The sequence below is a fragment of the Engystomops pustulosus genome, chromosome 5 (genome assembly GCF_040894005.1).
Source record: "Engystomops pustulosus chromosome 5, aEngPut4.maternal, whole genome shotgun sequence".
Classification (NCBI taxonomy): Eukaryota; Metazoa; Chordata; class Amphibia; order Anura; family Leptodactylidae; genus Engystomops; species Engystomops pustulosus.
Window position 1 is genome coordinate 86949010 of NC_092415.1, and position 20624 is coordinate 86969633.

Genomic DNA, 20624 nt, shown 5'->3' on the forward strand with positions numbered 1-20624 from the left:
ATAGCAAAAAGTAGGCAAAAAGTAGAAGAATCTTTATTGGGTTATACATAAGACGTACACGGAAAACTCAAGATTAAAATCAATTAAAAATGTACCAAGTGCATATATGAAATACAATGTTGGTTACACAGGTAGGTATAAACCAACAACACCCCCTCTCACAATGGATAATGCCACTTCCGATATCAACTATAAATACCTGACTGTGTGTTCTGGCTTGTCCAAAGAAATGGCAAAATGAATATTTTTTTTTTTTTGCTCAGGAGGTTTTAATTTTTGTAAAATTATGAAAACATTATAAAACTTTTACAAATGTGGTATCCAAGTGATCGCAATGACTCGAAGAATGTAGTACACATGTAATTTGGGGTGCACAGTGAAAGCCATAAAATCCAAGCTCACGAAAAAGGGCTGACGTTAAGGGGTTAAAAATAAAATTAATGATACTCATATTGGGGCTCATTTACTAATAGTCCGCAGACCGCACAAACTTTTGATATTCTGACGTTTTCCGATTTGCGCCACATTTTGAAGGGGATTGTGTTGCACACACCAGCTTTCATGGGACACAAATCGGGGGGCGGGCCGTTTTAACTTTAAAATTGTGTCGCAAGACAATGCACTTACATGCACCAGGAAGAAGAAGGTGAATTCCGGCGGAGCTGAGCGGGGAGCTACACATGCAGGAAATCGGGCGCACGATCTACATGAATAACGACACAATGCTTGATCGTCGGACATTCCGGATCGGGGATCGCAACATGGACGGGTAAGTAAATGTGCCCCATTGTGTCACTCACCCATTTCTTTGCAAAGCTATGGCATTTTCTCTTCCTCATCAGTGGGAAAGTGGGCAGAGACTAACCTCTCCCTGTATTTGCACTGACGCTAAGTCAAATACCCACAGTTCCCATGATACTTTGTGCTGTCTCATAATATAATATATAATTTATTATTTAATAAACAAATAATAAATAATTTAGCAGTAAATCCAGTGAAATTCCTACAAGAAAATACACTGAAAGCACAAGACCTCCCCTTCATCCTCCTCTGTGAGCAGGGAGCAGCAACCCCTCCCCTCTTTAACTCAGTATCCTGTTTAAAAATGTAGGGTTCATAACAGTAACCAGAAAGCTGAGAGACCAAGCAAGTATAGAGACGGGCTAAACTGAGGATGATAGCAAAGAAACTGCTGTATATAGGTAACACAGATAAAAGGCAATATTGTTTTACATCCCAATAGAGGAAGACGGTGAATCCAGAAACCAGGCAGGTATGAAAGCAATTAGTTATAAGTTTTACAAGTTTTATTATAACTATTTGCTTTCATACCTGCCTGGTTGCTGGATTCACCGTCTTCCCCAATTGCACTTGTACTGATCCGCCTCAGTTTGTCTGTGCACCGGCATCAAACACGTGGCTACAAGAAGTGGGTGAGGTGAAAACATTGTTCTTTTTGTTTTTTCCTATATCCGAATAGCTATTTGTGAAAAACAAAATGTTGGATGTTGCCCACTTATTTGAGGGGTACATCTGATGGTGTGTCAGACTCTAATTAGATATAATCCCCTGGTTAACGAGTACAGGGACATATTCCAACCTTTAAAGCCCACTTGTGCATATATTATTAGTAAGAAATAACAGAGATAAGGAACAACATAGCGTTATAAAAGAAAGGCATGTAGAATTGTTATTCTACAAAGAATATATTTACAAGAATGTTTCAACCACTGACATTACACAATTGAGGAATTTTTAACTCAGCTAGTATGAGATAATTTTCTTTCTTTTAGATAAGTGCTGATCAGCAGAAAATAAAATGTGTGAAGGCAGAAATTACTAATGTAATTAAATGAAACGAGAGCATAATTCTTTCATTTGCAGAACTAATTCCTGTACAGTAGACCACAGTTACACAATTGCTACAAAAGTGTCCGTAAATATAATTAGCTGTTACCCGGATGCTGCAGTATCCCTCCATACAGAACAGAGGCAGCAGCAGGGATTGCTGGTGAAACATAGGCAAGGAAAAAGGGAAAGGACGGATTAAGCAGTCAGTGACATGCTACTAGGTGCCGGAGCTTTAACCAATGAGAGCACTCAGGTTTTCATATGCAAATGTTAAAGTGAACAGAAGGTCATCACAGCCTCATGCAGCTTGCAGAAAATCATAGGAAGAAAGGGAGAGGACACAGACTGGTGCTGCTACACACCGAACAGAGATGACAAATCCATTGCCAGAAAGGAGGCTTCTACAAAGGCAAGACAATGCAGCATTCAGCATTCTGGGATTGTGCACTAGATGAGCCGCACAAGTAGATGGAGGTATAAGATCTCTTCTTATTTAATAATGACTTCTTGGATGCGTTGCATGTTTCCTATTCCTGTATTAAGTGTGACCCTACTGTTGTTATATTATAACAACAACTTGATGAAGTGGAAAGTGTTTCATAGGTATAATGCAACTGAGGAAAGAATCCTTTTACTAGAAGCCTGTAATGCACTTTTAAATGGACAAAAATCACAATTCCAACCTACCAGAATCAACTCTTATGAAAGGTATAACTGCCAAGATTATATAAAGCAGAATCACTACATCACTGCTCCACTGTCTGACGAAGAGGCAGATTTTCCTTTAGCTTACATGATGACAGTGCACAAGGAATTTGATACATTTGAGAGACTGTTTCGCGCTATTTACATGCCCCAAAATGTGTACTGTATCCATGTGGATGAGAAGGCGAGTGCGGATTATTTGCAGGAAGTTAATGATTTTGTTAATTGCTTTCCAAATGCTTTTCTTGCCTCGAAAATGGAGCCGGTGGTTTATGCTGGAATATCGAGACTGCAGGCTGATCTGAACTGCATGAAAGATCTGCTGAAATCAGAGGTGCAGTGGAGGTACGTGATCAATATGTGTGGACAGGATTTCCCTTTGAAGACAAATAAGGAGATTGTACAACATTTAAAAAAATTTAATGGAAAAAATATTACTCCTGGTGTCCTACCTCCAGGTCATGCCGTCCCCCGCACCAAATATGTTCACCGTGAGGATATAGTACATTCTTATGTGCGAAGAACAAATATTCAAAAGCCTCCTCCTCCTCATAATATCACCATATACTTTGGGACTGCATATGTTGCCCTGACGAGAGAGTTTACTAAATTTGTTCTGGAAGATCAGAGAGCCTTGGATCTACTGAAATGGTCTAAGGACACTTACAGTCCAGATGAACATTACTGGGTGACCCTAAATAGAATACCAGGTATGTAGTATCTTATGAAAACCAGTTAAATGCAGTAAAATTTCTTTGTGTTACAGGGATAAACACAAAATAACATTCTTTTCAAAAATGTTTCTGTTGTATACAATGTGAAGTTAGAATGTGGCTAGCATTGTTTTGCCTAAAATATCTGACTCCCCTGTATAGTTAATAAAGTTTAAAAAATACACATTCCACCTATAATTCTTTACTGTTGATCCAGAGAAAGGTGAAACCCTGTACAGAATGTTAATACATTATTATCTGATATTAGGAGCAAACACTGGTCCAAACTGATTGGTCATAAGCATTAATGTCACCTCTATGAGTCTAGTCGATTGGGTCAGCGGGCTTTTTAACCTATTCTATCACTTATTCATTGTTTCTGCTATCATAGTGATGGTAAATTAATTGGGAAAAAATTAATCAGGAAAGATAGAGATTTAAAGTGTACACTATTACCTGACTCTTAGCAGATTCTGCTAAACCCTTAACCCCTAAACGACTTGGCTCTTTTTGGTTTTCTGCTCCCCACCAAAAATCTATAAATTCTTTATATTTCCTTGTAAAGAGCTGTGTGAGGGCTTGTTTTCTGATTAACAAATTGCACTTCATAGTGACAGTATTTAACATTCCATGCCATGTACTGGGAAGCGGGAAAAAATTTCCAAATGCACTGAAATTGGTGACAGAATGCATTTGCGGCTTTTTTAGTGTGGGCTTGCATTTTACGGCTTTCACTGTGCACCCCAAATGACATGTCTACTTTATTCTTTTGGTACAATCACGGGGATACCAAATTGATATAGGTTTTATAATGTTTTCATATATTTACAAAAATTAAAACCTCCTGGAAAAAAAAATTATTTGGAAACATTTTAATGAGATTCCAATCATGATGAACACTAGAAATTACCATGAGCATAATGTTCACCTATTCATCAGTTACAGCAACTGAAGGCTACACAACACACTATACATCAAAATAACCAGGAAAATATGTAAACCCAGGTCCCCAGTGCTGCAAGGCTGAAATGCAAACCACTAAGCCACCATGTAAAAGTTCTTAATAAATAGACAACATTGTTTTTGTTTGTTTCAGTGCATACTAAATCCTGATCATCAGATCAGCTTAAAGGAAACCTACCATTTAGAAGGAGGCGTAACAATGTGTAGCGCAGTTTAAAACTTTTGTGTTCTGGTTTACACCTTCATAAAGTTGGTCTAAACTGTGCGTCACAATGTGGAGCAAATTCTAAAAATATTTGGCGCATGAGCTACTTTCTGGAAGCCATGCCCTCATTTCACAGACAACACCTATTGGTCGTACACTTAGGAAAAGTGTTGAAAACAGTTTAAAAAGCGCAAATTACAGCAGAAGTCTGAAAAAATTGGCTTAATACATCTCCCTAATTGTATCTGCCATACCATCTCTGTTCCATTGAAGTAAATATGGCTGAGCTGGAAATAAACACACAACCAAAGAAATCCTTCCTTCAAATTTTGCCATAGTTGCTCTTTCTGCAGTTATGCCTGAGTAATCACCAGATTCTAGATTTTTTTTTAAGTTTTAAAGCTTAACTGAAGAAGCTTAACTCTTCAAACGCCAGATGTATTAAACACCAGGATACAGAAAAGCAGGGAAAAAACCAGGCCCACAATCCCAGACTAATGACAAATGTCATTTAAATGTGCGTTTAAGTCTGTATTCATAAGAGATTACTCCCACCTCTACACCGTCTAAAATATCCCCCCTTCCATCCCATTTAGTAATGACTGACAGGCGGGTAAAGGTTTTCAAATAGGGTAGCCAGTTAAGCAGCATTCACATTCGCTAAAACGTAGAAGCTAACTGTAGCGTAAAATAAATAAAATATATTACAGTAGATACTGTATATAGGTGTTTGATAAAAAAACTGTTAGAATTGAAATGATGACCAAATTAGTTTGGCTTAGGGATAGTCCTCAGATCTTAGAAGAGATCTTCTGGTTTTTACCCTATAACCCCATACATCTGAACTTCACAGCAAGATACCACCAAACGGATTCCTCTTGAAGTAGTCTTAGTGTGGGCGACAACTGCCCTGTGTGGGAAAGGCTAAGCTGCTGTGCAGCACATTGTAACTAAGACTGGTGAAAGATGCAAAGCAAGTAGGTAACATTTCACAAATACAAGGTCAGGAGTGCAGTCACAAGTCACAGTAGACAACAAGTACAAAATCATATAAGACAAACAACAAAATGCAACACAGCAGGAACAGGGACACTGTATATAGTCAGCTTCCTGTGGGAGAACACGAAGACAAAAGCAAGCTCTCAGGCAGGAGAACATTGTGGAAGGCAGAGAGATGACATTGCTTCTAGACAGCATTACAAGAATTTTTTTTATCCAGATTAATAAATATTTAGATTTTATGTACAAAACCAAGAAGATAAATTATCCCTTAAGTGACATGAAGTTTCCTTGAGCAGTTTTGGAGTTTCACCAAAAAAATTGTCCAATGGGAAGTCACTTAGATTAAATCTTCAATTTATGGCCAAAACTAAATAGACTAGAATGTAAATAGGGCTTCACCTTCAGCCAGGATACCACCCACAATCCACAATATGAATGAGGAAGTAAATTTGGTTCCTAGCCAAACTTGGAACCAATGCTTAGTCTGGGTTCACATTGCTTTTTTAGCCATACATTTTAAGGACACGTTAGGGAGAACTGTATAATTTTACAGTGGGAACCAAATTTGGCTAGGAACCAAATTTTAGAGTGGGATGGTGGGAGGAGTGTACATCAGCCAACGATTGGCTTCTTCCGATGTACACAGTGTTTCCCCAGTGATATCACTGTCCTTCTATGGATAGTGACATCATTGGGTCCTTCCCTTCTGTTGACCGATATACCCAACGTATCTGCTCAGGGAGCCAGGAAGAGGGTTGCAATACGGCGTATACATTACTCAGCAGGAGGCAGTAGCTGGCTACATCTTTCCATTCCGCCTTTTTTGGCGGATCCAACGTACAGTGGTCAGATGGAGGCAACAATTATGCCTCCGTCTGCTGCTATATGTCAGGAGCTTTCCGAACATATACGCTGAGCATATACATAAAATGCAATGTGAACCCAGCCTTATCACCTCACTAGGCAATCTTTATAACCTTCAGGGAGGTTACTTGAGTGAGTACAGAGGTTCAGTTGTAACCTAGCAAAACACTTAGCTCACATATTTTTAGTGGATTTCTTCTTATTAATTTCATTACAGCAGTTTACATATATAGCACAAAGAAAACCTATTGTTCTTCCTTGCAAATGGGAAGAATTAATCCAACAAAATAGCACAAAAAGATAGTAGCTCAAAATGTTTATTTTATTATAACAGAATAACAAATACTGGTTAAAAAATGGCCCCACCACAGGGGGAACACAAGGCTAAGTTGTATACCAGACGACAGATCAGGCTAGTAAACAGTGTGAATGTGTAATAATAGACGAAGGCTGCAAACCAGCCAAAACGCGCGTCGGGGCCGTTGTCTTCCAGGCAGCGATCAGTGCAACATGGGTAAGCCTTTGTCTTACTTGTGATCATCATTTTCTATTGTTATTTGTCTTCTGTTTTTCGTCCATGCTTCCCATTAGTACCATATACATGTGTTAATGGCCACTGAGGCCTCATTACACATTCACATTGTTTACTAGCCTGATCTGTTGTCTGGTATACAACTTTGCCTTGTGTTCCCCCTGTGGTGGGGCCATTTTTTAACCAGCATTTGTTATTCTGTTATAATAAAATAAACATTTTGAGCTACTATCTTTTTGTGCTATTTTGTTGGATTAATTCTTCCCATTTGCAAGGAGGAACAATAGGTTTTCTTTATGACTACCAACAAGCCACATGGTGTCAAACTACATAGGGATATAATATAATTTGCAGTACACTTTTATGGTACAATACACATGTTGCTCCCGTTTTCCCTATATTTGGTTTGTTCAATTTTTGTTGTTGATATATAGCACAAAGTATATTCACCCATTTGTGCGTAGTATGTTCATGTTAACATTTTTGGGTATAGCATGCTATAACACACAAACAAAACTTTTCAGTTGAGCAGTGTCGATGAAATTGCCATGTTATGTTTTAGGTGCCTGGCCCCTTCTTTAGACAGAATTTCAGGAGAATTTATATGCCAATGGCAGGGAACGGATGTAAAAGGCCCCTTCTCTGCCACTTTAGGTATGACTGGGTGAAGTACAGAGCCTCTTAATAGCCGCTTAGTAGATCCAGGACATCATGCACTGGTGGGGACTGGCATATAAAATATAATTCGTAGTACATTTTCCCCATTGTGAAAGGGGTTGGGAGACCCCTTATAACACTATTTGGACAACATATAAACAGATTCATCAATTGGTAGGTTCAGTTGTTACCAGGGCCAGAAACCTTTGTGGGCCCAAAAAGTGTCTCTTCCCCAAAGGAAAAGACTAGTACTATAAACAATACATTATATTTGGGAGCCTGGTACAAATGTTGTTGTTTTGTTATTTTGGAGCACAATAGCTTTAAGTTACATCTTTGATAACTTTTATATACTTGAAATATTCCATCAATCCAGATTTACCGTTAACAAAATGAAATATGAAATCAGCCATTCAGAAATACACCTAGAGACTTATTTCCAAAAATCAGAATTGAAGGATATACAAATCAAGTATTTTACAAACAGGATAATTTTTCATCACTTTTTATGTTTGTAGATTTCATTCTGTTTTATTGAACAAATGGAACATGAATATTCACAAAATATCTGTTAGGTTGAAGCAATAATGCTGCACAACAGTCATACAAGACAAATACACTTTCCAGTTCGATGAACATTTTATGTACAAGTACTGATACACCAGTGGTCAGCACTACAGTCTTGCAGCACTGGGGTCCTGGGTTCAAGTCCCATACAGGTCAACATCTGCAAAGAGTTGGTATGTTCTTTCTGTGTTTGGGTGGGTTTCCTCCGGGTCCTCGGGTTTCCTCCCACACTCCAAAACATACTGATTGGTTGATTAGATTGTGAGCCCCATGGGACAGGAACTGATTTGGTAAGCTCTGTGTAATCTGTGTGTCCTATATAAATAAAAAGGAATACATGAGAGAAATGTAACTGGTGGAAATGTAATGCAATATTTTTGATTTGTAGAGTTCAAGCTCAAAAATAAGAGGAATCAATGTAGGCTCGGTCCTTGAGAAAATCCTGTATAGTATACTATTACTGTTGCAACTCTTTAAGTAAGCTTATTATAACTTAATGTTAACATTAGAGATGAACGAGCACTAAAATGCTCGGGTACTCGTTATTCGAGACAAACTTTTCCCGATGCTTTTTTTCAAGGGGACCAAGGCTCTGCACAGGGAAGCTTGGCCAAACACCTGGGAACCTCAGAAAAGGATGGAAACACCACGGAAATGGACAGGAAACAGCAGGGGCAGCATGCATGGATGCCTCTGAGGCTGCTTAAATGCACCATTATGCCAAAATTATGGGCAACAGCATGGCCATGACAGATTGACAGAATGAAGCTAGATAGCATCTAAAACATCCAATAATTGACCCTGACACTATAGGGGACGGCATGCAGAGGCAGCAGCAGCAGCGGCAGGCTAGAGAGTGGCATGGCGACATACCCTAAATGGACTCAGGCTTCAAACCAATGGGTGGCAGAGAGGAACCAAAGGAGGTGAGCAAGAAGCGCTCAAATAATATCGGTACATGATAAAAGTTTGCCAGTATATTTTGTGGATTACACAGCAGGGTGGCGACAAAGTTAACATGGAAGCCATGAAAACAACCCAAAATTCTGCCTGACACAGCTCGTTTGATAAGGGGACCATGTATGGAGGCAGTGAACTAGTAGTAGATTAAAGGTGCTGCAGTTAAAACTATGTTAGTTGGATCTTGGCATGGAGCTGGCGCTCCGCTGCCAGGCGAGCTTTCGCCAATCCAAGCCCCTGTCTCTAGGCTACTCCCCAAACAGCACTTCTAAGAACCTTTTGTATAAGATCAAGTGTAGTAGCGTTCTTATAAGTTTAGGATATGGCGGGTGAGGGGAATGTAAACAGATGCGCAAGAAGCGCTGAAATAATTTTGGTAAATGATAAAAGTTTGCCAGTATATTTTGTGGATTACACAGCAGGGTGGCGACAAAGTAAACAAGTTTGTTGTGGAAGCCATGAAAACAACCCAAAATTCTGCCTGACACAGCTCGTTTGATAAGGGGACCATGTATGCCTACAGTTCATGCCAGTCACTGCACTGGCTGCCAGTCTCCTTTCGAATACAGTTTAAAATAATAACCCTCATCCATAAAGCTCTGTATAATGCTGCACCCCCCTACCTCTCCTCTCTTATCTCAGTCTATCGCCCAACCCGTGCTCTTAGATCTGCCAGTGATCTTAGATTAACCTCTACCCTACTGCGGACCTCCCACTCGCGTCTCCAAGACTTCTCTAGAGCTGCACCAATTCTATGGAATGCTCTGCCCCGGACTATCAGACTAATACCTAACCTCCAAAGTTTCAAACGTGCTCTTAAAACCCATTTCTTTAGGCAAGCCTATAACACTCATTAACTGCATGAAGTTTTAACTCTTCTACTAACCCGTCCTGTGTCGTCCTCCCATCTGCTATCCAGCAACCAACAGGCACCAGACTTCTCTGCAGTCCCATTCACCCTGGACCTGGTATATAAGATGACGGCTGAGTGGTTCAAGCCCCTGTCTCTAGGCTACTCCCCAAACAGCACTTCTAAGAACCTTTTGTATAAGATCAAGTGTAGTAGCGTTCTTATAAGTTTGGGATATGGCGGGTGAGGGGAATGGAAACAGATGCGCAAGAAGCGCTGAAATAATATCGGTAAATGATAAAAGTTTGACAGTATATTTTGTGGATTACACAGCAGGGTGGCGACAAAGTTAACAAGTTTGATGTGGAATGCCCTGTAATAGCTCTTGGGCGGTGTGCCTTTTATCGCCTAGGCTCAGCAGTTTGAGCACTGCCTGCTGTCGCTTAGCGACGGCACTGCTGCTGTGCCTAGAGCTACCGACTGATGGCGCCATGGCCACGGATGGTAATTCGGAGGAGGAGGTGGAGGAGGGGTGGGAGGAGGAGGAGGTATAGTAGGCCTTTGAGACCTGGACCGGGGTAGGCCCCGCAATCCTCTGCGTCGGCAGTATATGACCAGCCCCAGGGTCAGACTCGGTCCCAGCCTGCACCAAGTTAAGTGTAGTAGCGTTCTTATAAGTTTGGGATATGGCGGGTGAGGGGAATGTAAACAGAAGCGCTGAAATAATATCCGTAAATGGTAAAAGTTTGCCAGTATATTTTGTGGATAACACAGCAGGGTGGCGACAAAGTTAACAACTTTGATGTGGAATCCATGAAAACAACCCAAATTTCTGCCTGACACACCTCGTTTGATAAGGGGACGATGTATGGAGGCAGCTATATGGACGACTTTTGGAGGTAGCAATGGAGACAACATGTGGAGGCTGCTATGGAGACAATTTAATTTGGATAGTGCCTGTATGTGGCAGTCCAAAAAAGTTTTCAAACCAGAGGAGCAGGTAGGTGGCCCTCCAGAAAAATGAAATAGATTGAGTGCCTGTATGTGGCAGTCCAAAAAAGTTTTCAAACCAGAGGAGCAGGTAGGTGGCCCTCCAGAAAAATGAAATAGATTGAGTGCCTGTATGTGGCAGTCCAAAAAAGTTTTCAAACCAGAGGAGCAGGTAGGTGGCCCTCCAGAAAAATTAAATGCATAAAGTACTATAGCTAGAGCCAGTGGGCCCTGTCAAAAAATAGCCAGTTTCCTCTGCTTTAGTGTACAAAGAGGAGGAGGAGGAGTGCATAAATTATTCAGGTTGAGCTTCCTTCACCTGGTGGAGATTGGAAATTATGAGAAATCCAGGCTTTATTCATCTTAATAAGCGTCAGCCTGTCAGCGCTGTCAGTCGACAGGTGTGTACGCTTATCGGTGATGATGCCACTAGCTGCACTGAAAACCCGCTCGGACAAGACGCTAGCGGCAGGGCAGGCAAGAACCTCCAAGGCGTACAGCGCCAGTTCGTGCCACATGTCCAGCTTTGAAACCCAGTAGTTGTAGGGAGCTGTGTGATCATTTAGGACGATGGTATGGTCAGCTACGTACTCCCTCACCATCTTTCTGTAAAGATCAGCCCTACTCTGCCGAGACTGGGGACAGGTGACAGTGTCTTGCTGGGGTGACATAAAGCTGGCAAAAGCCTTGTAAAGCGTACCCTTGCCAGTGCTGGACAAGCTGCCTGCTCGCCTACTCTCCCTCGCTACTTGTCCCGCAGAACTACGCACCTTCGTGAGCAAATCAGACAGATTGGGGTATGTCTTGAGGAAACGCTGAACTATCAGATTTAACACATGGGCCAGGCATGGCACATGTGTCAGTCTGCCGAGTTGCAGAGCCGCCACCAGGTTACGGCCGTTGTCACACACAACCATGCCTGGCTTCAGGTTCAGCGGTGCCAGCCACAGATCAGTCTGCGCCGTGATGCCCTGTAATAGTTCTTGGGCGGTGTGCCTTTTATCGCCTAGGCTCAGCAGTTTGAGCACCGCCTGCTGTCGCTTAGCGACGGCACTGCTGCTGTGCCTAGAGCTAGCGACTGATGGCGCCATGCCCACGGATGGTAGTTCGGAGGAGGAGGTGGAGGAGGGGTGGGAGGAGGAGGAGGCATAGTAGGCCTGAAAGACCTGGACCGAGGTAGGCCCCGCAATCCTCGGCGTCGGCAGTATATGACCAGCCGCAGGGTCAGACTCGGTCCCAGCCTCCACCAAGTTAACCCAATGTGCCGTCAGCGATATATAGTGGCCCTGCCCGGCAGCACTCGTCCACGTGTCCATGGTCAGGTGGACCTTGTCAGAAACGGCGTTGGTCAGGGCACGGATGATGTTGTCTGACACGTGCTGGTGCAGGGCTGGGACGGCACATCGGGAAAAGTAGTGGCGGCTGGGGACCGAATACCGAGGGGCGGCCGCCGCCATGAGGTTGCGAAAGGCCTCGGTCTCTACTAGCCTATAGGGCAGCATCTCCAGGCTAAGCAATCTGGAGATGTGGACATTAAGGGCTTGGGCGTGCGGGTGGGTTGCACTATACAGGCGGTCCCCTACTTAAGGACACCCGACTTACAGACAACCCATAGTTACAGACGGACCCCTCTGCCCCATGTGACCTCTGGTGAAGCTCTCTGGATGCTTTACTATAGTCCCAGACTGCAATGATCAGCTGTAAGATGTCTGTAATGAAGCTTTATTGATAATCCTTGGTCAAATTACACCAAAAATTTTGAAACTCCAATTGTCACTGGGGCAAAAGAAAAAAAATTGTCTAGAGCTTCCATTATAAAATATACAGTTTCGACTTACATACAAATTCAACTTAAGAACAAACCTCCAGACCCTATCTTGTATGTAACCCGGGGACTGCCTGTATTTCCGTTTCCGCTCCAGCGTCTGGGGTATGGAGAGCTGAACGCTGGTGGATGCTGTGGAGGATCGTGGAGGCGACGATGGGGTTTTTGTGCCAGGGTCCTGGGCAGGGGGCTGACTATCAGCTGACACAGGGGAAGGAGCAGTGGTGTGCACGGCCAGAGGTGAACGGGCTTGGTGCCACTGAGGGGGTGTTTAGCATTCATATGCCTGCGCATACTGGTGGTAGTTAAGCTAGTAGTGGTGGAACCCATGCTGATCCTGGTTTGGCAAAGGTTGCACACCACAGTCCGTCGGTCATCCGGTGTTTCCTTAAAGAACCTCCAGACTTCTGAAAATCTAGCCCTCGCCGCGGGAGCCCTCGCCACGGGAGCTTCACTACGTGACACATTTGGCGCTGATGCACCTGCTCTGACCCTGCCTCTCCGTCTGGCCCCACCACTGCCTCTTCCAACCTGTTCTGGTCGAGGACTCTCCTCCGTCTCAGAAGCACTGTGTTCACCCGGCCTCTCAACCCAGCTTGGATGTGTCACCTCATCATCCTCCGATCCCTCAGTCTGCTCCCCCCTCGGACTTCCTGCCCTGGCAACAACTTCACCACTGTCTGACAACCTTGTCTCCTCATCGTCGGACACCTCTTTACACACTTCTTCCACTACGTCAAGAAAGTCATCATCACCCACAGACTGCGACTGGTGATAAACCTGGGCATCGGAAAATTGCTCAGCAGCAACCGGACAAGTGGTTTGTGACTGTGGGAAGGGTCCAGAAAACAGTTCCTCAGAGTATGCCGGTTCAAATGCCAAATTTTCCCCAGAGGGGGCAGACTGGGGGGGAGGAGGCTGAGATGCAGGAGCTGGAGGAGTGTCGATTTCGGTGACATGGGTGGACTGCGTGGAAGACTGACTGGTGGACAAATTGCTCGAAGCATTGTCGGCAATCCACGACATCACCTGTTCGCACTGTTCTGGCCTCAACAGTGCTCTACCACGATTCCCAGTAACTTCAGACATGAACCTAGGGAGTGTAGCTCTGCGGCGTTCCCCTGCTCCCTCATCAGCAGGTGGTGTCTCACCCCGCCCAGGACCACGGCCTCTGACCCCTGCAGTAGTTGGACGCCCACGTCCCCGCCCTCGTCCTCTACCCCTAGCCCTAAACACAAAGCTCGCAAGTCTCACTAAAAATTCCACAATTTGGTAGTAGATGCACTGCAGCAAGGACAGCCACCAGCAGATCAACCAGAAATAAAATATATATAACGCTATTGTAGGCGTAAGTAAGCCGTTTGGATTCTCCTTTGGCTATTTTCGAGCCAAGTATGAAAGCACACTGCTATGCCAGATGAGATGACGCTGAGTTATGAAAAAAATAAACGTAAAATAAAAAGTAAATGGAAGACTGTGCCTAATTGAAATCAAACCCCTAATAAATTTTCCCACTTTGGTGTTTGAGGTGGATATGTGTGTCACTAAGAGCTAAACACAACGGTAGCAAGTCCCCCTGCAAATTCCTCACAATATGGTACTAGCTGCAAATAAAAAAAAAAAAAAAAAGTATAACGTTATTGTAGCCCTAAGAAGGGCTGTTGGGTTCTTGTAGAATCACTCCTGCCTAACACTATTCTAATTGAACAGCCTAACGCTTTCCCTGACCAGCAGCAGCTCTCTCCCTAGCGGCATCCAGACACAGAATGATCCGAGCAGCGCAGGCAGGGGCTAGTCTATTCCAGGGTCACCTGATCTGGCCAGCCAACCACTGCTATCGACGTGTAAGGGTACCACGTCATGCTGGGTGGAGTGCAGAGTCTCCTGACTTGTGATTGGCTCTGTTTCTGGCCGCCAAAAAGCAAACCGGCGGGAGCTGCCATTTTCTCGAAGTATTCGTCCGAGCAACGAGCAGTTTCGAGTACGCTAATGCTCGAACGAGTTCGCTCATCTCTAGTTAACATGCATGTTGCACCAAAATGAAGATCATATTATGCTATCATAAGTAGCTTACCATGTCTTCTCAACCAGTTTTATGGTGGTTTAGGCTTGCTAATCTCCCCCGTTCCCGCACTTGCCACTTAGGGTGGTGACTATGCCCGGATCTGCTTAAAACCCGGAACCACTTTGTAGATCCAGGATAAAGGATCTCTTCAGCGAGGAGAATTTTAAGACTTGAGTTTAAAATGCCATGCTCCATAAATTGCCCCACTAACAAGTGTCTTAGAAGTCATACAGCCTTAAAGGAAATCTAACATCAAAAGCATGTTAAGCCAGGAACACTTATTTTTTAAATTATGCTAATTAGCCAGAAGGGTTTTTCAGTGGTGTTACTAGAGCTTCTCCATGCTGAAACTTTATGGGCTATTAAACTGTACACCCTCACCCCTTATTTCCTAGTACTTCTCCCCTCCCTTTGCCTGATGTAATCTCACTGCAAAGTATGCAAAAACGTTTTCCAAGGTGTTAAATGGAAAACAATGCCTCCTTTTGCTACCATGAAAGGCACCCCCCTTAACACCAAGTATGTCCTACAAGCCAAACCAGTATATCTATCCCAGAAGGAACAGACCCCAGCTGGAAACTGGAATAGATATACTGGTTTGGCTTAATCCCATACCATATCCTTAGACTTCTTGTAGGTCATACCTGGTGTTAAGGGGGCTGCCTTTCAAGGTGGCAAAAGGAGGCAATGTTTTCCATTTAACACCATGGAAAATGGTTTTGCATACTTCTCAGAATTCCATAGTGGAAGATCTATGGCTTTAAGTCTACACATGCCTTTAAGGTGGCCTTAATTGGCAATCTCTCCATAAGGAGAACACCTACTGTCTGACCGTATTCTCACCGCAGCAGAGGAAGTTTCAGCACACAGTGGGAGAGAGAAGGAAAGTTACAAAATCAAAAAATATTAACTTAGTAAAGTTTAAATGTAGCCAAGGAATTAAGATAAGTTTAACGTTTTTTTGTTCAGATGACAGTTTTACACCTAATTCATATGTTACCATAAAAGATCAATAACAGGAAAGTAGAATTTGTAACCAACAAAAGAACAAAAGAGAGGATACGTATGATGGACTAAGGTAATATCAAAAAAACTTTATTAATACATAAACACAGTAACAACAAAACCACATAATAAAAACACTTAAAAAGTGCACCATGCAAGGTGTACTTGACCTCCCAGGACCAGTGTGTCCTGGGCTCCCCAGCCCCAAGCCGACCAAGTCAAAACGACAAATGTGTGATGCAGGACAATGAGGGGAGTACTAAATACAGCTGAATAACATCAAATTGCAACAGGCAATATGTGCATACATAAAGTGACCGGTGCAAAAAATAAATGAACCCAACAGTCCTGTATATAGTAGCCTAAATGCCTGAAGTATACGGTACCTAATGTGGATCCATATGGTAAGGTGAGAGAGGCAGAAAGGCAAGGTCGGAGTGGGGAGGAGGAGAGAGGAGCGAACCCCACGCGTATCGTCACCTGCTCCGGTGACTTCCTCAGGGGTGTGTGGCTCAATACCGTCGTGGTCCTGTTTATATGGGGTCCCCCCGCCCATAGGAACAATCCCCGCCCCCACACAAAAAAACCCTATTACCTGCTAATTTGGCAGCTGCAGATGGCATGTGGTGGAATGGATCACGCATATGCGGAAGTGATCTAGATCATGTGACCAGTCAGCTGCAGGAAGTGATCCAGATCATGTGACCAGTCAGCTGCAGGAAGTGATCTAGATCATGTGACCAGTCAGCTGCAGGAAGTGATCTAGATCATGTGACCAGTCACATGATCGGAGTTTACTCAGATGAAAACAAAGACGGATAAATGCGCCTGCGCTGAGAAATGGTGTAACTTGCATCGCCGATTCAAGATAAGTATATGATACAGTGAAGCAAGGATCATGTTTTTGCCACAAAGGACCAAGATGTGTGTAAAATTGTAATAGAGTACTTGACCAGTCACATAGTAAGCGTTTGTTCAAATGAACACAAATACGAATAATACCACCTATATTGCAGATTCTAAATATGTATAAAGAATAATGGTGTAATAACAGAGGACAGAGAAAGTCAGAGTCCTAAAATACGGAAAGTACACTCTTTTTTACGGAAAGAATCGAAAGCGATCACCAGACACCGGTCACGTGATCGGGGTCTATTCAGATGAGAACAAGGACGGGTAAATGCGCCTGCGCTGAAAAATGATATCACCTGCATCGCCGATTCTAGGTGAGTATACAGTGAAACAAGGATCATGTTTTCATAAAAAAATTTAAAAAAAAAAAAAAAAAAATTAAAAAATTATAAATATATAAAATAATGGAATATAGACCAATCACATGGTGAGAGTCGTGAGCGACACATGATTACTGAGTGAGACATTATGGCCAAATATTACACAAAAACATTTTTTTATTATTATATAGACGATGATCATAAACAATAACTATATTCCAACCAAGGGGTACGATGGCCAGTGCATCTGTAACCCTCTTTTTGGGTGGTAGAGTCCCGACTCAGTGAAGTTGTGCAATAAACAAGTGATAATGGTACAGATCAAAGCCGTGCCAAACCTATGAACACCAGCAGTTTTATGAAAATATGGTCTTATAATAGAAGGCCCAAGCAGTATTCCAACAGAGGGGTACGATGGCCAGTGCATCTGTAACCCTCCTTTTAGGCGGCGGAATATCGACTCAGTGAAGTTGTGCAATAAACAGGTGATTATGATATAAATCAAAGCCGTGCCAAATCCGTGTATACCAACGGTTTTATGAAAGTCTGATCCTATAATAGAAAACCCAAACAGTAGAAACGACAAGATATTATGGAATACAGAAGAGCGTGAGTCATGATGTGAGGTTTTACCCTTGGATACCTTGACCACCAGACCAGGTGATTCTACACAACTATACACTTCGGACCTCGATGCCTAAAGTCTCTCTTTTCCTGTTAACTTTGTTTTGCCACAAGCCTCTCCCTCCGGAAGTTTTTACAGGACACATTAACCATGGACATCACCTACCAGTACGTGAGGTTCCACCCTTGGACGCCTTTTGCCCTACCATGGTGACCATGCGGTGACCCCTTCGAGCCCCGACCTGGATAGCGTTGGGCTGCGCCCACGTGTTAGTCTGCATGAGTTGTTACCCTATTTTACTGTATCTTTTTTGTTTTTGGTGGTCCTCCTGCCCGTGGGGGTAGTCCCCGCCCACACCTTACCTGTTTTTCTGCTCTAAGACATAATTACATCCTCGTACATTACCTGCTGTGATACCTTCATTATGGACATATATATATAATTAATTTTTTTTTTATTTATTTATTTATTTTTTTCCCAAGTTCGCCACTTGGCTGCATAACATTGGGCATTCCGCCTGCAGATAACTCACGCTCTTCTGTATTCCATAATATCTTGTCGTTTCTACTGTTTGGGTTTTCTATTATAGGATCAGACTTTCATAAAACCGTTGGTATACACGGATTTGGCACGGCTTTGATTTATATCATAATCACCTGTTTATTGCACAACTTCACTGAGTCGATATTCCGCCGCCTAAAAGGAGGGTTACAGATGCACTGGCCATCGTACCCCTCTGTTGGAATACTGCTTGGGCCTCCTATTATAAGACCATATTTTCATAAAACTGCTGGTGTTCATAGGTTTGGCACGGCTTTGATCTGTACCATTATCACTTGTTTATTGCACAACTTCACTGAGTTGGGACTCTACCACCCAAAAAGAGGGTTACAGATGCACTGGCCATCGTACCCCTTGGTTGGAATATAGTTATTGTTTATGATCATCGTCTATATAATAATAAAAAAATGTTTTTGTGTAATATTTGGCCATAATGTCTCACTCAGTAATCATGTGTCGCTCACGACTCTCACCATGTGATTGGTCTATATTCCATTATTTTATATATTTATAATTTTTTAATTTTTTTTTTTTTTTTTTTTTAATTTTTTTATGAAAACATGATCCTTGTTTCACTGTATACTCACCTAGAATCGGCGATGCAGGTGATATCATTTTTCAGCGCAGGCGGATTTACCCGTCCTTGTTCTCATCTGAATAGACCCCGATCACGTGACCGGTGTCTGGTGATCGCTTTCGATTCTTTCCGTAAAAAAGAGTGTACTTTCCGTATTTTAGGACTCTGACTTTCTCTGTCCTCTGTTATTACACCATTATTCTTTATACATATTTAGAATCTGCAATATAGGTGGTATTATTCGTATTTGTGTTCATTTGAACAAACGCTTACTATGTGACTGGTCAAGTACTCTATTACAATTTTACACACATCTTGGTCCTTTGTGGCAAAAACATGATCCTTGCTTCACTGTATCATATACTTATCTTGAATCGGCGATGCAAGTTACACCATTTCTCAGCGCAGGCGCATTTATCCGTCTTTGTTTTCATCTGAGTAAACTCCGATCATGTGACTGGTCACATGATCTAGATCACTTCCTGCAGCTGACTGGTCACATGATCTAGATCACTTCCTGCAGCTGACTGGTCACATGATCTGGATCACTTCCTGCAGCTGACTGGTCACATGATCTAGATCACTTCCGCATATGCGTGATCCATTCCACCACATGCCATCTGCAGCTGCCAAATTAGCAGGTAATAGGGTTTTTTTGTGTGGGGGCGGGGATTGTTCCTATGGGCGGGGGGACCCCATATAAACAGGACCACGACAGTATTGAGCCACACACCCCTGAGGAAGTCACCGGAGCAGGTGACGATACGCGTGGGGTTCGCTCCTCTCTCCTCCTCCTCCCCACTCCGACCTTGCCTTTCTGCCTCTCTCACCTTACCATATGGATCCACATTAGGTACCGTATACTTCAGGCATTTAGGCTACTATATACAGGACTGTTGGGTTCATTTATTTTTTGCACCGGTCACTTTATGTATGCACATATTGCCTGTTGCAATTTGATGTTATTCAGCTGTATTTAGTACTCCCCTCATTGTCCTGCATCACACATTTGTCGTTTTGACTTGGTCGGCTTGGGGCTGGGGAGCCCAGGACACACTGGTCCTGGGAGGTCAAGTACACCTTGCATGGTGCACTTTTTAAGTGTTTTTATTATGTGGTTTTGTTGTTACTGTGTTTATGTATTAATAAAGTTTTTTTGATATTACCTTAGTCCATCATACGTATCCTCTCTTTTGTTCTTTTGTTGGTTACATGCTCTCCTAGGATACGTGGACTTATTTGTTATCTGTATACATTGGTAGTGCCTGTCCTATTCTTTGTTTGGTCATAGGAAAGTAGAATTTGTTATTGTTAAGATAGATATAGATTATCCAAAATCACAAGCTTAATGTGATGTTAGACTGGAAAGTTAAAAGCTGAAGTAAAAGAAAATGGGTAAAGAGGTTAAACAGCACACTGTGTATCATAGAAATCATTAACTTTCCGGACATATGCTGATTAGTAGTGTGTGACTCCATTTCTAAGACCTAATATGTTTATGGCAATGTGTTGACAGATAGTGTATTTACCCAGTTTGGGACCAATGGTTATTCCTAGATAAGAGATAAAAGTAGCATATGTCCTAGAGTTGTTGGTCATGTTCTACCTGTATCTGTTTTAATGAAAGATCATTTATAGGATGTTCATCCTGTTATAACTTAGCTACTTTATAGGACCCTTTGGTGTGGCGTTTTCAGTACTGCTGTAGCAAGTTCAAAGAGATTTAACTGGATGAAAAACTGAAAGATGAGAATCTCATCTTTTAAAACTCATCAGCATTGTGGCTCTGTGTGCAGACGGACATAGTCAGGAACTCGCACTTATGTCTTTAGCGGTGTACATCTGGTACAGCATACAGAAACACAATCATGTATC

At 42.6% G+C, this 20624-nt stretch overlaps 1 protein-coding gene across 1 annotated transcript in view; it reads left to right on the forward strand.

Annotated features, from left to right (window-relative positions):
* Window positions 1–2012: 2012 nt before the first annotated feature.
* Window positions 2013–20624, forward strand: part of LOC140133027 (N-acetyllactosaminide beta-1,6-N-acetylglucosaminyl-transferase-like) — a 66515-nt gene continuing 47903 nt past the window's right edge. Inside the window, exon 1 of the mRNA XM_072152577.1 lies at window positions 2013–3266. Coding sequence (XP_072008678.1) covers window positions 2303–3266 — 964 coding nt within the window. The 5' untranslated portion in view covers window positions 2013–2302. The remainder of the gene's footprint in view (window positions 3267–20624) is intronic.